This window comes from Piliocolobus tephrosceles, chromosome 13 (assembly GCF_002776525.5).
Source record: "Piliocolobus tephrosceles isolate RC106 chromosome 13, ASM277652v3, whole genome shotgun sequence".
Classification (NCBI taxonomy): domain Eukaryota; kingdom Metazoa; phylum Chordata; class Mammalia; order Primates; family Cercopithecidae; genus Piliocolobus; species Piliocolobus tephrosceles.
This window is the reverse complement of record NC_045446.1, coordinates 20,591,501-20,612,636: the sequence shown is the minus strand read 5'-3', so window position 1 is coordinate 20,612,636 and position 21,136 is coordinate 20,591,501. Positions and strand designations below refer to the sequence as shown.

The following is a 21,136-nucleotide window of genomic DNA, read 5'->3' as shown; positions in this document are numbered from 1 at the left end:
TCACCAGAACTGATTATAATAAAACGTCTACATATTTGTTAGTTTTATAAGCGACGCGTGGTCGCTTTAAGGTCGTTTGGGTTTAAGGATTCTTTAATTATGAATGAGGGTATCTGAGCATTTCACTGCGGAGCCTGACTGGGAAAACACTGCAGCGGTGCCCTGACTCCTCCTGTCCACCAGGAGGCGCGGCCTGGCCGCTCCCGCATGCGCAGTGCGCTCGGTGTCAGACGCCCCGGAGCCCGGTCACCCGCCCCGAGCTCGATGCTGGCTCGCCCAGACTCGGCCCTGGAGGTGGTGGCTGGCGAATCGGCGCGATCCGACCCGGGCGGAGGTGGCCCGTGCCCCGCGGCATGAGCCGGTGACCGAGCGCGGGGCCGAGCGGGAGGCAGCCGTGGCCGAGGTAAGCGCGGCGCTCCAGGGCGGCGGCCGGGCTGGCGCTGAGGCTAGGGCTCGGGCCTCCCGGGGCCGCGGCTGGGTCGGGACAAGGGCCGTGGGAGCGCGGCCGCGCAGAGGCTTCGTGGAGGCCCGTGGGCTGCGAGAGGCCACCCCCAGTTCCTCCGGGGCCGTGACAATGACTGCCGGCTTTTGGAGCGCTCCGATTTCCACTCCTGCTTCTCCTTCTCCCCCGGCGGCGGCCGTGCTTGCTGCATCTTGGTACCCACCTGTCCTCCTAGCCAACCTTCGCCCCCAGTCCGCTCCTTTCTTTCCTCCAGGGACCCGCCCTCCGCTCTCCGCCCTCCGCCGTGACCCCTCCCTTCCTGCTGCCACCCTCCCGCCAGCCACAGGGATCTGATTACTCCCACGGGGATGTCCTGCGCCTCAGGGCCCGGCGGTGGCCTGCGGCATCCCCTGCGGTGCCGGGAGCCGTGGGACGAGGTGGGGAAGGGGCAAGGGGCGTGTTAGGCCGGGGACTGGGTGGCCGGGGGCGTTTTAGGCCGTGGACTGGGTGGCCGGGAACTAGGTGGCCTGGGGCATGTTAGGCCGGGAACTGGGTGGTCGGGGTCATGTTGGGCCAGGCACTAGGTGGCTGGGGGCGTTAGGCAGGGGACTGGGTGGCCGGGGTCCTGTCAGGACGGGGCAGGGGCATGTTAGGCTGCGAACTAGATTGCTGGTGGCATGTTAGGCCAGGGACTAGGTAGCCCGGGGGTGTGTCGGGCTGGGGCCAGGGGCATGTTAGTCTGGGGACCAAGAAGCACACTTCTTCAAGGTGGCCAGAAGCACACTTGCTCTGGGTTTCAACTTGAAGCCCAGGGGTGTCTGGGGCTTTGTTACATTCGGTGGGAACCAGATCTAAACACACAATTTTGAGAATCAAAGAATTGCTTGGTGTTACTAATTGGGCAGTGCTAATCTAGAAAGGTTCTTGACTTACTTGTGTGAAGACGTGGTCTTGAAATATGTCCATTTAAATTCTTCTTGTAAGTCTTAAATTCTTCTTGTAAGTCAGGTAAGTGCTCTATGTACTTTAACTGGACTTAGTTTGTAACTTTCGGAACTCAAAGGCTATTCACCTTAATAAAATAGATGATTCAGTTTCCATCATTCACTCTCCCCGACTTCCTGGTTGCATGTGAGGGTATGAATGGATAATCAGTTTTGGGGCCAGACTGCCATGCTTTGAATCCTAGCTTTGGCATTTCCAGTTGTATAATAGTGGGCTAGGTGCTTAAACTTTCTGCTGTACTATCCCCATCTGTAAAATGAGGGTAATAATAGCTTGGCTTATAGTGCTATTGTGAAGATTAAATAAGTTAACACTACAAAGTGCTTAAAACAGACCCTGGCATGTAGTAAGTGCTTAGTAAGATTTAGATATTAATTATGTAATGACACACATTGTCTTATAGTATAATCCCACCATTAAAAGGGTATTGTTTTTAATTGAGAATAATTTTTAGGGGCATTTAGCCATAAAATAACTTTAATTATAAAGAATCCTATCAAGTAAGGCAATGAATTGTGGCTTTTTTTGGTTTTGCTTATATTTGGTTCCTCTGTTTTTTGGAACGGTTGGGTTAAGATCCAGTGTAGCAGTGGCCCCGGGAGTTCAGCTTTAAGGGCCTTTCTAAAAAGGTTAAGAAGAGGCCAGGCCCAGTGGCTCACGCCTGTAATCCCAACACTTTGGGCGGCCAAGTGGGTGGATCACTTGAGGTCATGAGTTCAAGACCAGCCTGGCCAACACGATGAAACCCCCATCTCTACTAAAAATACAAAAAATTTAGCCGGGTATAGTGGCACACGCTTGTAATCCCAGCTACTCAGGAGGCTGAGGCGGGAGGATTGCTTGAACCCAGGAGGCTGAGGTAGTGAGCTGAGATTGTGTCACTGCACTCCAGCCTGGGTGACAGAGCAAGACTCCATCTCAAAAAAATAAATAAAGAAAATAAAAATAAAAAGGTTAAGACGACAAGAGACTGTGACTCAAAACATTGGACTAAGTGGATTGGATATAACTGAAGCACCAAGGAAAGGTTATTCAGGCAAATTTTAGGAATAAATAATTCCAGGAACAGAAAATGCATCTCATCCTTACCATAGATTGGGGTTAAAAGACTTTTCCAATGACTCAGTGCTTGACAGCTAGCCAGACGATTCCAGTGTTTTGCAGGGGCAGGTTTGACGTGTTTCAAGGCGATAAAGTTTGTAGGGCTGAAATTTTGTTTTGATCCAGGTTATGGTATTGTATGGAATAAACCTTCATTAGTAGATGATTCCTTTCAGTCTGTCATCTTCCGGGGCTTTTAACTTCTTGGTGGTAGGGAGCAGTCTCATTGGACAGAAAGATTATGACTTGTTTCTTTGGATGATGGTTTGGAGATATTCCATCTCTCTGTGCTTTGGCATGTGAAAACTGTTCTGGGAGGATGGCTTCTGTGTTTTACAGGGATGAGGTTGGAGTGTCCTGAGTCAGGAGCACTGTCACTTCAGTCTAGCCCAGCAGTTTTACAAAAGGGATCCAATGTAGCACAGGCTTATAAAGGCAGGGGTACAGGCTGGGCGCAGTGGCTCAAGCCTGTAATGCCAGCACTTTGGGAGACTGAGGTGGGTGGATTACCTGAGGTCAGGAGTTCAAGACCAGCCTGGCCAACTTGGCGAAACCCCGCCTCTACTAAAAAATACAAAAAATCAGCCGGGCGTGGTGGGCGCCTGTAATCCCAGTGACTTGGGAGGCTGAGGCACAAGAATTGCTTGAACCCAGGAGGTGGAGGTTGCAGTGAGCCGAGGTGGCACCACCGCACTCCAGCCTGGGCAGTAGAGAGAGACTCTGTCTCAAAAAACAACAACAGGCAGGAGTGGGGAGAGTAATGGTTCTCTTTGGATGTGTTTGCGTATGATGGATGGTGGGAGAGGAGGGTGTTCAGGGGTGGGTACAGAAAATTCAGAGTCTGTGGAAATATCTAGTTAATCCCCCTCCTCTTTTGGAAATTCCTTCCTATTTAGGAAAGATAATAGTAAGAGGCCATCACATATAATAACTCAAAACTTGGATTCTAAACCGTGTGCACCTATGGAACTGGGAAGGATAGAGACATTTGTTCATTCAACAAATATTTATGTTTATATTAAATATGCACTCCAGGCTGGAGTGAAGTGAATGCAGTCATAGCTCACTGCAGCCTCAACCTCCTGGGTTCAAGAAACCCTCCCACCTCAGCCTCCCAAGTAGCTGGGAGTATAGTCGTGCACCTGGCTAATTTTTGTATTTTTTAGTAGAGACAGGCTCTCGCTATGTTGCCCAGGCTGGTCTCAAACTGCTGGACTCAGGTGATCCTTCCGCCTCAGCCTCCCAAAGGTGTCAGCCACTGCACCTGGCTTAAATATATGTTCTAGATTTGGTATTAGATGCTAGGAATACTGAGCAGAGATGAACAACTGATTACAGGAAAAATCACTACCAGTAGAGGAGACAGACTTGCAAATACTTAACCAATTCATAAAATGTGGCAGGTGCTAGAATGAAGTGTATTAAAGGTGATGTGGGTGCTCACAGGGAAGACTCTCTCTCTGTAAAGCACTTCTTAGTAAGGGGCTTTTCCCCTTTCTTTTCTCATCCTTTCCCTTTCATTTCTTTTATTGTTTATTCCACCTCAAGTGCTTGCCATATCTCTCAGCTTTTATTCCTTGGAGTTTGAAACAGATGTGTGGGAGTTCGCTTAGCTTGTGTCGACAGACTTCACAAGCGTGGAGGAGTTTACGTGTCTGGGGGCGTCCCTCAGCCAGTGTGGGGTGGGCTTTGGTGGGTGAATGATGTGGCTTTCCATCCTCCAATGGGACAGCTCTGAGGTGTGTTCTCCATGCTTCTCCAGAGGGATCATAGAAGGACTGGGCACTGTGGCCTAGCTCAGTCTCGTAACCAGCTCAGGTGTGCACCCTTCTGACTCCTCTCCTTACTTCCTCACTCTGGCTTTCTGGATTCACCTTTCGCAAGACACTTGCACCCAAGTTGTTTTCTCTTAGTTTGGCAGAGTACAAACCAAGACTGTTGGTACTAGAAGTGGCTCTAGAAAGCAGTGTCAGATAGTATTGTTAAACTGGAATCACTCAACCTCAGTTGGCAACAAGGACCCCTTTACTAGTATTAATTTAGGTGTTGGTAACCCCTGGTACTCTCTAACATCACAGTTGTAGTAAGACTGTCACCAGCAGTGGGTTGGGATGAGACTCAGGTGGAAGGAAAAGCATTGGCTAGTATGGTAGCTCTAGCACTTGAGCAGTGTATGAACAATGGTAATGATAAGGATAGTGCAGTTGACTGACTCTTGTTATCTTCCTTAGAAGCCTTGGGGTAAGAGAATGCCATGCCCAGATCAGCCAGACATGAACTCAGGGTACACTGTGAAAGACAGAAGGCTCTATGGCCACATCTCCTGCAGCTGGAGGGCGTGCTCTTTTGAAGGTCAGGCCCAGAATTTGATTATACTTGTGGCAGAACTGCAAAGGAAGCTGAATGCACAGCCTTGACAGGTTGCCTCTGCTAAATCAGGGCAATGGTAGCAAGATGTGAGACCCTGAGACCTGGATGGAGATATTTGGGTGGAGGCACAGAGAACTTTGAATTCCCAGATTTCCTTAGATCCTTTGGACCAGTAGAGGTATGCATCTCTCTGATGCAGAGGACAGCAGTCTCTTCTTGCCTGGACAGTGTGCAGAGCTCTCACTTGAGGCAGATGCCTCACCATATGATCCTTGTCCTCCTCAAGATCTCCCTCCTCCCCCATCAGATCTCAGCATTGCCTGAGCAGGAAAGCAGTTTCTCCAGGAGTTGCAGGACCTGGCTAATATGGACCAGCAGAAACGGCAAACACAATGAGTGGCGGGGAGAATCTTAAGGGTATTGGACCAAAGGTGGGGGTATTGGTGGACTATAAAGCTGGAGAGGAGAGAGCCTTTTGACAAGTGAGCATTCTTTCATGATTCAGGATTTGATGACCTAGCAAGGACAGCTGGAGCCAGTCTTGGTATGCAGCTGGGCAGGCTTCTCGAAGCTTGGACACAACAATGACCCATACCAGTGGTTTGCAACCAGGGCTGACTTTGCCTCCCCAAGGGATATTTGGCAGTGTCTGGATATATTTTTGGTTGTTACAGCTGGGGGTTGCTTCTGGCTTCTACTGAGTGGGGATGCTATTCAACCACCTCCAGTGTACAGAACAGCTCCTCACAAAAGAGAGTTATGTAGCCTAAAATGTCTTAGTGCTAAGGTCAAGACATTTTGGACTGCAATAAATGAGGTGGAGGCATCAGAACTATCTTGGCAGAGTATTGAGGAAGGAATCACCTGCACCTCCTGCCTGTGTTCCTGGGAGGGCCTATTCCTTTCACTCTGCTAATATGGAATGCCCAGTGAGGGGACCTGCATCTTTGAGAAGCTCAGTGTTGGCTGTCCTCTGTAGGATGAGATTGACCGTAGGAGATGTTACTATGGAACTGGGTTCCCAAGTATCAATGAGGATGATAGGATTCTGAGATAGTAGAGGCCAGATGGTAGCAGTTAACCATCAGAGACAAAGTAGACATAGTGCCCAGATGGGCAGCAAGGCTGGACTCACAACTGGGGATTCCTGACCCATTCTGATGTGAATGGAGCATGATGTTTCTGAGACGGGCAGCTAGCCGTGGTGCTGCTTGACTTGTATAATCAGTTAAAAAAAATATTAAGAGCTGGCAAGTAGAAGATTGATGTCAGCTGCTACAATGGAACAATCACTGTCTCTCACCTCATTTTCAGGTATGAGCCAGTTCTTAGACCCACATCCCATGAATTGAAGGGGAGGCTGGATCTCTTTTGGGAAAGATCTTGCAACATTCCTGCACGTATAGGCAGACATTCTCCCATCCTTCCTCAAGGGAACTGCAGATCTTTATCAGAATAGCTGTACAGCAAAGAAAGTATAATATTTAGACCTTTATAGGGCTGTTGAATATAGGGTCTAGGGTCTGGGCTGATAACAGTACCAGGCAACCCTCAACCAATAGCGGATAGGTGTTGCAGATAGATGCTCTAGCCTCCCATCCTGCTTAGCCACCAGCTGTAGTCTAAATGAGTCTTCAGAGGGCCCCTGGTAGCCTTAGGAGCCCCTGTTGCCCACTGCAGTAACCAGCCTAAGAACACACTCTTTATTGGCTTTGCCCTGTTGCCTGTCTCCTTGCTCCCTCACTGTGGCTTTCTGAGATCACCTCCCAAGTAAGTAGACTATTTGCACCCCTGTCTTGGTCGCTCTTTTTTTTTTTCCATGGGGTCGGGGTTGTGAGGGGACTCAAACTATGACAGGTAGCAAGCAAAATGTGATACTTAAGACTAACATAGTGGGTATCAGCTCCCTCTTCCTTCTGCTGAGGCCACTTGGGACTCTGGAGTCAGTTCCTGTGGTTCCATATCTCCTCCAACAATACTTGGTGGTATCTGACTCTTAGTTTGCCTGTGCTATTGGCTATACATTTCATTGTGGTTTTATTTTCCGTGACCATTAATGAGACTAAACATCTTTTTATATGTTTATGTGCCCTTTTTGCCTTTTCTGTGAAATTCCTGTTTAAGTATGTTTTCTGTTTTTTTTTTTTTTTCTGTTTTGTTTTGTTTTCTTTTTGTTTGTGTTTTTCTTGTTGCTTCGTACAGTTGTTTATTCTGGTTGCAAGTCCCTATTGGTTATATGTGCTGGAAATATATTCTTCAGGCTTGCAGCTTGTCTTTTTACTTCCTTATTGTGTTTTTGATGGAAAATTCTTAATGGTTTGTGCTTTTTGTATTTTGTTTTGGAAATCATTCTCTGCCAGATGTCGATATTCTGTATTGTGGTCTAAATATTTTATAGTTTTTCCTTTTACATTTAGTTTTAAGATCTACCTTGAATAGATTTTTCTCCCCTTTGGCTGTTTTTAATATTCTTCTTTAAGTTTCTTTTTAGCGATTTGGCTTTGATACATCTAAGTAGCATTTTCCTTTCTTTTTTTTTGAGACGGAGTCTCCGTGTCTCCCAGGCTGGAGTGCAGTGAGGCAATCTCAGCTCACTGCAAGCTCCGCCTCCCGAGTTCACGCCATTCTCCTGCCTCAGCCACCCGAGTAGCTGGGACTACAGGCGCCCGCCACCACACCCGGCTAATTTTTTGTATTTTTTAGTAGAGACGGGGTTTCACCATGTTAGCCAGGATGGTCTGGATCTCCTGACCTAATGATCCGCCCGCCTCGACCTGGCCTCCCAAAGTGCTGGGATTACAGGCGTGAGCCACCACGCCCGTCAGCATTTTCTTTACATATATATTCTGCTCTGAGTTGAGCATCTTGAGTCTGTGAATTGGTATATTTTATCACTTTTGGAAAAACTTAACAAAACACAATATCTGCTTCTACAGTCTGTTGCAGTGTCATGCATCATGTAGCCTCTGGAAAATGGAAGTGAATAAAGCAACTGTCAGTATTAAACCAGTATAAACCCTTTGAAAGGGCCTGGGGTGCCTGAAGCATACTTCAAGAACCACTGTTCTAGGGTTTTGGTATGATGCATGTGCTGGCCTCCTAAAATGAGCTTTGGAGTGTTTCCTCTTTTTTTTTTCTGAACTCTGGAATAATTTGTGGGAAATTGGAATGATTATTTCTTGAATATTTGGTAGAACTTGGAAAATTTTCTGGGCCTGAAATTTTCTTTATAGGGAGACTTTTAAACTTTTGGTTCAGTTTCTTTAATGTTATAGAACTACTCAGAGTTGCTGTTTGTCCTTGAGATGCTTTTGGTAAGTATATTTTAAAATAATTTTTCCATGTTATCTGAGTTTTTAAATGTAGTGGCATAAGTTTATTGATATCATCTTATCTTTTAAATATATGCAGCAGTTAGAGTTACGTTCCCCTTTTCAGGTATTTATTTGCACCTTTTTCCTTGAACTCTTGATTAATCTTACCAGAATTTTATTAGTCTGTTTTTAAAAAAACAACTTTTACACTTTGGGAGGCCAGGGCAGGCAGATCACGAGTCAGGAGATTGAGACCATCCTGGCTAACATGATGAAACTCCGTCTCTACTAAAAAATACAAAAAAATTAGCCGGGCGTGGTGGTGGGTGCCTGTAGTCCCAGCTACTCAGGAGCCTGTGGCAGGAGAATGGTGTGAACCCGGGAGGCGGAGCTGGCAGTGAGCTGAGATCACACTACTGCACTCCAGCCTGGACGACAGAGCAAGACTGTGTCTCAAAAAAAACAAAAAACAAAAACAAAAAAACAACTTTTAGCCTTGTTGACTATTTCTATTGTGTTTTTTAATGAATTTCTGTGTTTTTATTTATTATTTTATTCTGTTATCTTTGGTTTTATTTTGTTGTGGTATGTCTTTTTTATAGTTAATCTGCAACTCATAAAGATTTGTAAAGCTCATGTGTGAATACAGTTTTTGCTCCCTTAACCTTAATTTTGTTATATATGGAAACTATTTTTCAAACTATGAAGAACCCATTATTGAGTGGTATAATTGATCTAGTATTTTATGGCCAGAATTTTTTAAAAAGCAATAGAATAACAGAGTAGAAAAATGGAGGGTTCATTGCATATTGTGTGGCTAACACTGTGTACTCACAGTACATAGCTTAAATATTGTTTTGTGAAACTATTTAAAATATCTATAGACACACACATATATATATTTGTCTATATTGGGCCACAATATAACATGTATTTCTTACTGTCAATTTTAGTTTAAAAAAAGTTTTGAAAAACACTATTAAAGGGTAGTTTGTCTAATATTAATCAAGGTTTCAAACCAGATGGCACAAAATACTTGAGAAGCTTGCTTTTACATGACCTATTCTGTGGCCCTATTTTAGACTTACTGATAACAGCCTCCAGTGGTGGGGCCAAGGAATCTGTTTTAACAAACTCTTGTGCTTCTTACCCTTCAGGTGTTGGGGAACCACAGATTCAAGTATCCACATAGACCTTGAGAGCTTCTTGGGAAGTTTTAACATGGGCTAGCGGAGGGCAGCTCCTTGCATGCATTTGTCCCAAAACTTCCTGTCTGCAAACTCCAGGAAGGACATGCAGAATGGCAAGCAAGCCATACCATAGAGTGGGCCTGGAGCTGGTAAGGGATGGGAGCAGGCAGGAATGTTCTGCTGTTAGAATGATAGAAAAAGTGAAATTGCTGTCATGCCTACATTTCTGTCATAAAGCAATTAGAATATATTGAGTGACTGATGTATATACTCCAAAGATGATCATGTTTTAAGTTCAAAATGTATGAATTTTCGTATGTTAGTCAGTGACAAGCAAATTCCTTGTTACGTTCCAGTTTCTGGTCTCAGAGAGATATGACTTGAAATCATTCATGACCGTTTAGCATATTTTACCCAGAAAACTGACAGTGATTGCGACATTCAAGGCTTGGCAATACTCAGCTAGCTAGGCAGGAAGCAGTTTACCACGTGGGCAGTGATGGGGAGAGCTCCATTTATCCGAAGTAAAAATGGTTGATGAACTCTAAGATGGTCTGTGAGCTTTTCAGTTACTTCCCATTATATTAATAGGTTTCCTGGAAGATCCATGAGTAGAATGATACCATTTTGTTTATTTATTTTTATTTTATTTTATTTTATTTTTTGAGACAGAGGCTTCTTGTGTTGCCCAGGCTGGAGTATAGTGGCACGATCTCAGATCACTGCAACCTCTGCCTCCCAGGTTTAAGTGACTCTCTTGCCTCAGCCTCCCAAGTAGCTGGGATAACAGGCGCCCGCCATCATGCCTGGCTAATTTTTGTATTTTTAGTAGAGACAGAGTTTCACCAGGTTGGCTAGGCTGGTCTTGAACTCCTGATCTCAGGTGATCTGTCTGCCTTGGCCTCCCAAAGTGCTGGGATTATAAGCGTGAGCCACTGTGCCTGGCTTTTTTGTGGATTGGGATTTTGACATGCAGAATGTCAAAATAGTTTGTTGAGTAACATGGTAAGTCTGTGGCAGATGATGTAGCCACACTCAAGGCTCTGCCCTCTGCAAACAGTATCTGGGAATCACATAGGAGAAGTTTGTTTGGTAAGGATCTTAAAATGTGGTCTACTTGGGAACTCTATATTTTTAGCTGAGGACTAAAAATTTTCTTTACATCTCAGTCAATAATGTTTATTGGCTGTTTTATTTATCTATTGCTGTGTAAGAAGCCACCCAAAAATTTAGAGGCTTAAAACAACAATCTTTTTGTTTGCTCATGATTACGGAATCTGTGCAGAGCTTGGTGGGGATGGCTCATCTCTTCCCTAATGGTTTTGACTGGGATCTCCGTGTCTGCTGGGGTAGGTTGCCTTTCCCTGGGAGCTCAGCTTCCTTAGAGCATGGTGGCTGGATTCGAGGAGTGCAAAGGCAGATGCTATAGGGCCTCTCAAGTCCTGTGCTCAAAAATCCCAGAACATCACTTCAGCCACATTTTCTTGGTCAAAGCAAATCATAAAGCTAGCCTAGATTCATGGGGAAGGGACGTGTATTCTACATTTTGTTTGGAGAAGTGCCACGCAAATTCAGAGATGGAAAGAATTGTTGGTGTTCATCTTTGTAAGTTAATCTGCCACATTGGCCCTTTTCCTCCCTTTCTCTCTTCTCTCTTTCTCTTCCTTTTCCTCCCTCCCTTTGTCTCTCCTGCTCCGTTCCTTTCTTCATTTCTTCCATTCATCTAAATGCAACTATCACCTTCATTATAAATCATCACTATATGTTTTATTTAAACATAAAGATTAATTTTTTTCTTATTGATGCCCTTTTGTACTTTATCGATACTTTCCCAGTGGTGTTTTTACATTCTGCCTTTTGTTATAGTTTTGTGTTCTCTCCCTCATTAGAGTAGGGTCTTTACTTTCATCTTTGTTTTCTTCACAGTGCATCATGGGTGCTCAATAATGGTTTGAATGAATAAGTGAATGAAAACAGATTTTTTTTTTTTTTTTTTTTTTGACACAGAGTGTCGCTCTATCACCTGGGCTGGAGTGCAGTGGCATGATCTCAGCTCACCGCAACCTCCACCTCCTGGATTCAAGCAATTTTCCTGCCTCAGCCTCCCAAGTAGCTGGGATTACAGGTGCACGCCACTATGTCTGGCTGATTTTTGTATTTTTAGTAGAGACGGGTTTTGCCATGTTGGTCAGGCTGGTCTCGAACTCCTGACCTCAGGTGATCCACCCACCTCGGCCTCTCAAGGTGCTGGGATTATAGGCATGAGCCACCGCACCAGGCTAAAAACAGATTTTGGAATAATGAAGCATCAGTTTGTCCAGTTAAATCATTATTGTACATTAAGCAAGTGTTTTGAAATAAAATAACTGTCTTTTGCTATTCCACTTTTGATTTTTCTGCCTTGGTCCGAGCCCTCATTCCCAGAGTCCCACATTTGCCAGCTTCTGCTTTAGGCGAATGTGTATTGATAGGGTATAATAATATTTTATGTTATGAATTAATATTTATGTTAAATTTATGCAGTATTAAATATTAAATAAATTATATACGATGTATATTCATATATCTAGATATATATTTCTAAATGTTTTATTATTATTATTATACTTTAAGTTCTAGGGTACATGTGCATAACGTGCTGGTTTGTTACATATGTATACTTGTGCCATGTTGGTGTGCTGCACCCATCAACTCGTCAGCACCCATCAACTCGTCCTTTACATCAGGTATAACTCCCAATGCAATCCCTCCCCCCTCCCCCCTCCCCATAATAGGCCCCGGTGTGTGATGTTCCCCTTCCCGAGTCCAAGTGATCTCATTGTTCAGTTCCCACCTATGAGTGAGAACATGCAGTGTTTGGTTTTGTGTTCTTGCGGTAGTTTGCTGAGAATGATGGTTTCCAGCTGCATCCATGTCCCTACAAAGGACGCAAACTCATCCTTTTTTATGGCTGCATAGTATTCCATGGTGTATATGTGCCACATTTTTCTTAATCCAGTCTGTCATTGATGGACATTTGGGTTGATTCCAAGTCTTTGCTATTGTGAATAGTGCCGCAATGAACATACGTGTACATGTGTCTTTATAGCAGCATGATTTATAATCCTTTGGGTATATACCCAGTAATGGGATGGCTGGGTCATATACTTCTAGTTCTAGATCCTTGAGGAATTGCCATACTGTTTTCCATAATGGTTGAACTAGTTTACAATCCCACCAACAGTGTAAAAGTGTTCCTGTTTCTCCACATCCTCTCCAGCACCTGTTGTTTCCTGACTTTTGAATGATTGCCATTCTAACTGGTGTGAGATGGTATCTCATTGTGGTTTTGATTTGCATTTCTCTGATGGCCATGTTTATAAGAAGTGTCCAAAATCCCTTTTCGTTATTTCACCACACCACTTCAGGGAAAGAAATAGGTACATTAAAAGTCAAGGCTGGGCGCGGTGGCTTATGCCTGTAATCCTAGCATTTTGGGAGGCTGAGGCAGGCTGATAGCTTGAGCTCAGGAGTTCAAGACCAGCCTGGGCAACATGGCAAGACTCCTTCTATACTAAAAATACAAAAAATTAGCTGGGCTCACAGTTACTTGGGAGGCTAAGGTGGGAGGATCACTTGAGCCTGAGGGGGTGGAGGTTGCAGTGAGCTGAGATTGCACCACTGCACTCCAACCTGAGTGACAGAGTGAGACCCTTTCTCAAAAAAAAAAAAGAAAAAAAAAAGTTGAATAGTCTTTTCAAGTGTCACTTGCCATCCTAAACACTCGATTTTCCTTATTTCTCTCCCTGGTGACCAGGAGTGTGAGAAAGAGGCTGTCTGTGTCATTATGTGTGCGTCGGTCAAGTATAATATCCGGGGTCCTGCCCTCATCCCAAGAATGAAGACCAAGCACCGAATCTACTATATCACCCTCTTCTCCATTGTCCTCCTGGGCCTCATTGCCACTGGCATGTTTCAGTTCTGGCCCCATTCTATCGAGTCCTCAAATGACTGGAATGTAGAGAAGCGTAGCGTCCGTGATGTGCCGGTGGTCAGGCTGCCAGCCGACAGTCCCATCCCAGAGCGCGGGGATCTCACTTGCAGAATGCATACGTGTTTTGATGTCTACCGCTGTGGCTTCAACCCAAAGAACAAAATCAAGGTGTACATCTATGCTCTGAAAAAGTACGTGGATGACTTTGGCGTGCCTGTCAGCAACACCATCTCCCGGGAGTATAATGAACTGCTCACAGCCATCTCAGACAGTGACTACTACACTGATGACATCAACCGGGCCTGCCTGTTTGTTCCCTCCATCGATGTGCTTAACCAGAACACACTCCGCATCAAGGAGACAGCGCAAGCGTTGGCCCAACTCTCTAGGTATCTCACACTGGTACAGCCCAGCGCCCAAGAGATACTTGAGTGGCCCTCAGGGAACTAAAGGGAAGGGAAGGATGGGAATGCTTCTGCTCTTGAGTCGGCCTCCCGATGCTGTCTTCTTGCAGGACGGGGTGTGTTGAAGGGACTGACTTGCAGCACGAGGCCTGTGTGGCAGCATCTGCCTGTGTGCCCGTGAAGAGTAGTCTGCCGTCTCCGGCACTACTGCTGTGGGTTCCCAGCCTCTTAGAGTTTCCAAACTTAGGGTGGCTCTTCTTCCTATATTCTTCCTTTTAAATCTAAACATGCTCCCTCCTCCTCTTAGCACTTACATAATACACATTCACTGTAAGAAGTCTGAAAATACAGATAAGCAAAAAGAAGAATCTAAGATTCATTCTGAAATCCTGCCTCTTAAGAGATAAACATTATTAATATTTTGATGTTACTAAAAATATACATACACATGTGTATAAACGTTTTGTCCCAAATGGGATCACACAGTACATGCTCTTTTGCTTTTCCCTTTATATATCATGAATATATTTCCAAATTATGACATAATTTTATGTTCTTTTACTATATAACCTTAAGGGTTGCATAGTATTCCATTTTGCAGATATTCTACCATATGTTTAGCCAGGCTTCTCTAATGTATTTGTGTTTCTTTAACCAAATGGTGAACATTTGGATAGTTTTCAACTTTTCATTATTAGAAGCAGTTCTGTATGGGACAAGCTTGAAGTACACGTCCGTCCATTTTTTCTGTCATGGAGCCCGACTTGTGTCTGATGTGCTGTTGGGATTTCCAGGAGTTTGCTTAGCATACCTGAGAAGTGGCCCATTTGGGCTTGGGGATCCTTGGTACTTGTTATCCAGTAACTGACTCTTGTCTCTTCATAGTGGACACGAATTCTCCTACTTTTTAAATTTCTTGACAGGTGGGATCGAGGTACAAATCACCTGTTGTTCAACATGTTGCCTGGAGGTCCCCCAGATTATAACACAGCCCTGGATGTCCCCAGAGACAGGTAGGAGGCATATTTGGGGCTGTCCTTATGACGGGTTTCTGAGGATTAAGTAAATGCCAGATCCTTTTGTTCATGTGAAATTATATTCCTAAATCTGCCGCATACTTTGTAATCAGAATTGTTTATTAAACTAGAAAATTGTCTGAAGTATTTTCCTCCTGAAGATTTAAAAGTGCTTAAATCTTTTATGGAAAATCAGTTAGGGCCTATGTCCTGGCATAGCCTCTAAAACTGTTTTCCCACTCTGGGTTGTGCACTTCTGAGTGTAACACATCCAGCCCCCGAAAGTGTGCCAGGCTTGTGCTAGCTCCCTCTGAATTCGGGAGCATTTGCCACAAGTAGATGCACAGCTTACTGAGAGAAGGCATCGTGGATATGTCAAAGTGATACCCAAAGCCTGTAATGTAGAGGGCAATGGGGGCAGGCTGATTCTCATTTACCTTCTGTTGTTTCAGTCAGCAGGGTTCTTTCTGTTTGTCCCTCCCTCCCTCCCTGCCTGCCTGCCTTCATTACTGGCCCCTCTTGCCTTTCCTTCTTTCTAGAATAACCTTCCAAATAGGCAGATGTGGTGTGGGGTGGCCATGACCGCATGAGAGTGACTTTGAGTTCCCTCGCTGTATTTATCTGCCCTTTCATCCACTGACTGAAACATTTGGGTGTGAACTTTCTTGGAAAGCTCTGGTATGAGGTGCTCCTTAAGGGACCTCCCTTAGCACTTGGTTCAAGGCTTTGAGGAAAGTAAAAAGTTGGGGCCCCATATAAGGGTCCTGGGCAGTACTCAAGGTATAGGATTGTTAAGGGTTCACCTAAACTCAGTCTTATTACAGTTGGCGTTTAACTCTTAAAAATCATCGTTACTGAAAAGGCAATGGCCTGAGCTATTAGCCCGAGAACAGCCTGAGGTTAGTTCTCAACTTGTTAGAGGCTAACATTATCAATTTCGAAAATCGACACTCAGTACTCCTTTTCCCCAGAAGATTAAATCTAAACCTTCTTTGCTTTAAGTGATTATCTAAAGTCAGTTTTGAGTTTCTGTCTGGAAATACAATTATAACTAGAAGACACAAACACCCCAGGACCACCCCTCAGCTTAGGTGTAGAGACCATGTTGGACGATAGAGGGCAGTCCAGGTGCACAAATGCTGTAGGAAGTGGCTGAACACAGGGCGATTGCGGATTTGGCTCTTAGCCCCAGAGCAGGTGTGCCTGTTCCTGAGTGGGCTACTGTTTTATGGATTTGGTTGTTCTGGGGAAGTGAAATACTTTGGAGAACAGAGAAGGGAAGGAAAAGAACTATTAGGAATGCAGAGTCTCCATCTCCTTTTCTGGATTTCTTTGCAGAAGAGCTTCTTTCTGTTTGGGGCATTTCACTTTTTGCTGACATTTTGGTATATGCATCTGTATGGGAGTTGGATTTTATATTTATGAAGTGCACATGTTAAATGCAGTTGCATTTCTCTGCAGGAAGGTGTCAAGTAGACAGGAGAAAGTGTGAGTACATGCTAGAGTTTAGGTGTTAGGATCAGGAAGGTTAAATAGTTTTTCCTGTGCGTATATTTTTGTAAGTGATTATAGCCAATCCTATAGCAGGTAATGAATCACCATCTAGTCCTTCTTTATCTTTGCATGTGGGAAATTTCACTTTGAAACTTAGGTGGCCGTCTTGTTGGGGTAAGGAATAGTAGATTTGTGTGTTAATTTTTTTTTTTATCCTTCATCCTTGCTCCTGGATTCAAAGGTGGTAAGAACCGTGAAGGCAGAATGGTTTTACAGGAGCTGCATGTCAGGTTGTTTGGAAATTAGAAAACAGATGGGCGAGATGAGACAGCTGTAAGATCCCCTAAAGTTCAAAGTCGTAGGTGTGATTACTTAAAAATTATTTTACTAAAGGAAATGCAATACAAGGACCTGCACTGAAGGGAAATGTCTTCTGCTCAGTGAATATGGGTTTTTTTTATGCTGCTTAAATGTTTTTATTTCTCTTGCAGTTTAAAACAATCCATACACATGATACATATATACTTTGTACAAGGGTTGAATATGAATAGCATACAAGTGTATAAAGAGTAAAATGTAAAAACCTGCTTTGATTCCCTCCTCTGTTTTCACTCCCTTATTGAAAGATACCTATTGTTAAATATGATATATTTTTCTAGTCTTTGTTCTGTGGATATAGACACAAGCACACGTACAAACCCATTTTATTTTAACTTAAGTGGGAGCATATTTAATGGCTTATGCATCCTTAACGACTTAACTGATGTTAGTTTTCTCAGATATGTTCTGTAATACTGTTACTACCTTGAATTTCTATTATCCTTTCTTGGCAAATATCTCTCACACATTTCTACTTTTGTGTGGGTGTATATTTATTTACTTAAACTTGTTATGGAAAATTTCACACCTATATAAAGAAGCGAGACTAGTACAGTGAACCCCACATATCCTCTGTCCAGCTTCCATAATCATTAGCTTGCGGCCCATGTTGTTTCATCCTTACTCTCATCCACCTCCACCTCCGCTAGATTATCTAGAAACAAATCCCAACATTAGATCATTACATCTGTAAATATTTTTGTGTGAATCTCTGCATGATACAGCCTTTTCAAAAAATGTAACTAACTATAATGCTATTATCCTACCTAGGAAAATTAATAGTCATTTTTCCATATCAACAAATAGTAAATATCTAGCCTTTGCTCATGTTTACCTGTCTCACAAATACTGTTTTACAGTTTGTTTGACTCAGTGAACAAATAAGGATGACCGATAGAATCGGTCTGCTTTTTGGGTTTTGTTTTGTGCAAAACCTGAAGCTTTATATTTGAGGAATTTGCAGGCCTGATTCCATGCATGGTTTAAAGGAAAGCGAAGGATAAACTTGCAGCCTCAGTGAAAACTTAGATAGCAGGAGAGCTGTGAGAAAACATGCCCAACACTGGGTTAGGGAGGGTGGAGGATACGAGGCCATAGGGAGGAAGGCTCAGTGTCAGAGGAGATGTCCCAGAATCAGGCAGCCCTGCAAAGTGCTAAAAATGCTGGAGAGACCTCCAGTGATACAATACTTGGCCTGACCTGAGTCAGATCATCATATTGATACTTCTTTAGCTGCAGGTTTTCTATTCAGTCTCTTGCAACTTTGGAACTGATCTCTGATTTTGGGATACATAATGGGAAAACAGAATGTGCTGTTCAGAAATTCACTTTTCAGTCAATGTAAAACATGTGTTCTGTAAACCAAGGGATGCTCACAATATTTTCTCCATTATAATGTAATGGAGACCTTGGCAGAAGAAGATACAGTGCTTTAAAGTTAAAGTCTTGTCAGTAGCAGGGCTGGCAGGAGGCCAGTTTGACTAGTTGCAGTCGTGGCTCTTTTTGAGATGACAAACAGAGATTGCATGTGGATGATCGTCAGCGTAAGGCATGCTTCCGATTGCTGCTTTCCTACTGCCAGTGCTGAACATTCACCTTAACCCCCTGGAACAGAATAACAAGTTTGGGGCCCCAGGGACAGAATAACAGTAAAGGTTGCTGTGATATACACCTGCTTCCTTTCTCTCCACATGCACACCCACTTCTCCTCTGGGGCTGTGAGTGTAATAACCTAATCACCCACGACCCTGGCTTACCTGGACTGCTGGGTGCCTGAATATTGCATCCATGTCTGCTTGTCTGCACATAGGCCATGGGGCCCATAGAGTCTGCTTGCCATCATGTTCATGGAACCTGCCCAAATTCATGTTGGACGGATTCAGTGCCGCATGCTAATCAGGAAAAATAAGACCGTATGTTGGTACCAAGGATAGTCATTACATTTTACAGAGTAGACCGGCAGCTGGAGAAGTTTTTAGCCTGCACGTTACCTCATTCACCAGTTCTTGGTTTCATAAAGCTTAAACAAACAGAGTGGGATTTCCAGGGGTGGTTTGAAAATCTTTGAACCTAAACTGGTCATGTTAGAAGGGAATGTAGGTTGTCATCAGGGCAGGGAGGGGATTGGTAGCAATCAATATTGCAAAAAATGTGGTTTCTCAGTTCAGACATCTTGGCTCAGACTTTGTGGTGTGTGCAATTGGCAGAGTTCTGCCTTAGAAAGTGATTTTGATGGGTTTGGGGTCCTGGGAGAGAATAACAGTAAAAGTTGGTGTGATAAACACCTGCTTCCTTTCTCTGATGAAGTGTCATTGTACTACTTGCTGGATCCAGTTAAAACAATGTGGTCACTGTTTTCTAATTAAGGAGAGTAAAGGCTAATACAAGCAAACTGCAAGAGAAGGACTGAGGGTTTAATTCTAGGTTCTGCTTCCTGTATAGGGAATTGGGTTAATAAGACTAAGTAGCTGGAATGGACAGTGAGAACTGGTGGAGGCTACATGATTGACACGTAGCTCTGGGATGATGGTGGGAAGAACTGCTTGGGGCAGGGATTGAAGAGAGGCTGGGGTGTAAGTGATATGAGATGTGATACCTTCTGGCCACCACTGCTTTCCAGGCCCATTGTCTTCTGAGATTCCAGTCAGTGGTTGGTAAATGACTGCCCCAACCAGTCTTCCCATGCAGAACTGTTATTATTCCTGTTATTGTAAATGTGTTTAATTATAAAGTATGACTAGGGAGAGGTAAATGGGATCTGAGGAAGGCAGCAGAGAGGCTCTCCATAAGGTGGCCTCTGGGCTATGATGTGTTTTTAAACTGGGAAGTAAGGAAAGGTTATTTAGGACCCTGGGGAAGGCTGGTGATTCAAGAGTAGAATGCAGCTGATGGCCCCGAGATGCGTGTATAAGGCATTTAACACAGTGTCTTTATAGAAAAATGACTCCGTAAACATTAGCTGGTTTTGATAATAAAGACTCAGTAACTCCTGTTCCTCTCTACAGTGTGTATCAGAATAAAGTCCTTCTTTCTCATCATTTAACAAAATCCTTTGCTCTTAGGGCCCTGTTAGCTGGCGGCGGCTTTTCTACGTGGACTTACCGGCAAGGCTACGATGTCAGCATTCCTGTCTATAGTCCACTGTCAGCTGAGGTGGATCTTCCAGAGAAAGGACCAGGGTAAGGTACATTCATCCCACCAGGTTTGCCTTTACTGAATCTGTGAGATGTTGACGAGGTTTAGTGTGGTGGGCATCAAAGTAACCAAAACATCAGTTACAGGGCAGGGTCCCTGAGGTACCCATCTTTCCCACCTCCAAGCCAGTCTCATTCATCCTGCAGTTTTCTCTGTCTCCGTAAATTCACAGTGCTGTGTACCAAGTTTTCTAAAGCAGGAATCCATGTGGTATCCTTAACTCCTTTCTCTCCTTTGTTTCCTATATCAAAGTAGGAAGTCCTATTGATTCTGCATCCTGAATACTTCCTAGGTCTATCTGCTCCCCAACTCCTCTTCCTCTACCCTAGACCAGGGAACTGTCATCTCTTCCCTGGGTTGCTGAAACGGCTTCCTGTGTGGTTTCCCTGCCTCTGGTCTTGCTACCCTCAAGTCTGGTCCTTGGCTTCACATTGCCCTTGGGATAAGATTCACATTGGTCCTTAGCCCACAGTCCTTAAAATATCTTTCAAGGCCCTCTATCATCTGACCGCTATCTCCATCTTTAGCTTTGTGTCTGAGAACTTTTTACTTCTTTCAGTTCCTAGAACACGCTGTGCTCTCTCTCAGTTTTCTGGGCGGTAGACACACTCTCCGCTGGCAGCAGACCTTTTTCCTCGTCTTCATCGATCTAAAATCCTGCTTGTGCCTTAGGTTTCAGCTTGAAACCACCTTCTGGGGTGGGGTGGCTGGGGTACCTTCTTGGCCCCTGCACTGGCTCCTGTGCTTTGTGCTCACATAGCAGCCTGCACGTCTCCTAGAGTGACACACGTGATGCCCATCATGATGTCTTGCTCAAAGCCTGTCTTGTTTGGATTTTGGATTTTGTACATGCAGTGAAGCTGAGGTTAGGTTTTTGTTTTTGCTTTTTTTTTTTTTTTTCTTTTTTAAGTGACAGAGTCTTGCTCTGTTGCCCAGGCTAGATTCAAACTCTTGGGCTCAAGCGACCCTCCTGCCTCAGCCTCACAAGTAGCAGGAACTGTAGGGCCCATGCCACTGTGTCCAGCTGTTTTTTTAAATTACCGTATCTTCAGTGTCTGGCATTTCTTGGCTCCTATTTTAGTACGTGAGGGAATAAATGAAAAGGGCTGACAACATGGTTGTGGAGCATGGATGTAACCTTTTTTTTCTGTAGTCTATGTAAAAATTGTGCTATTTCCTGGTGAGAATCTCTATGAGCTTTAAACAAACATCATAAAAGCATCCTTTACTTGTGTGGAAGTGCTCAGAAGCAGA

General features: G+C 44.2%; 1 protein-coding gene across 2 annotated transcripts in view; it reads left to right on the top strand.

Annotated features, from left to right (window-relative positions):
• Window positions 1-213: 213 nt before the first annotated feature.
• The window catches only part of EXT2 (exostosin glycosyltransferase 2), a 164,753-nt gene continuing 143,830 nt past the window's right edge, over window positions 214-21,136 (top strand). Inside the window, exons 1-4 of one of the 2 annotated variants that reach the window (XM_023215803.1) lie at window positions 214-403; window positions 13,219-13,784; window positions 14,723-14,812; window positions 19,750-19,866. In XM_023215803.1, the coding sequence (XP_023071571.1) occupies window positions 13,249-13,784; window positions 14,723-14,812; window positions 19,750-19,866 (743 nt within the window). In that variant the 5' untranslated portion in view covers window positions 214-403; window positions 13,219-13,248. Of the gene's footprint in view, window positions 404-12,126; window positions 12,149-13,218; window positions 13,785-14,722; window positions 14,813-19,749; window positions 19,867-21,136 lie in introns of those variants that run through there. The other variant, XM_031936712.1, reaches the window with a different exon arrangement.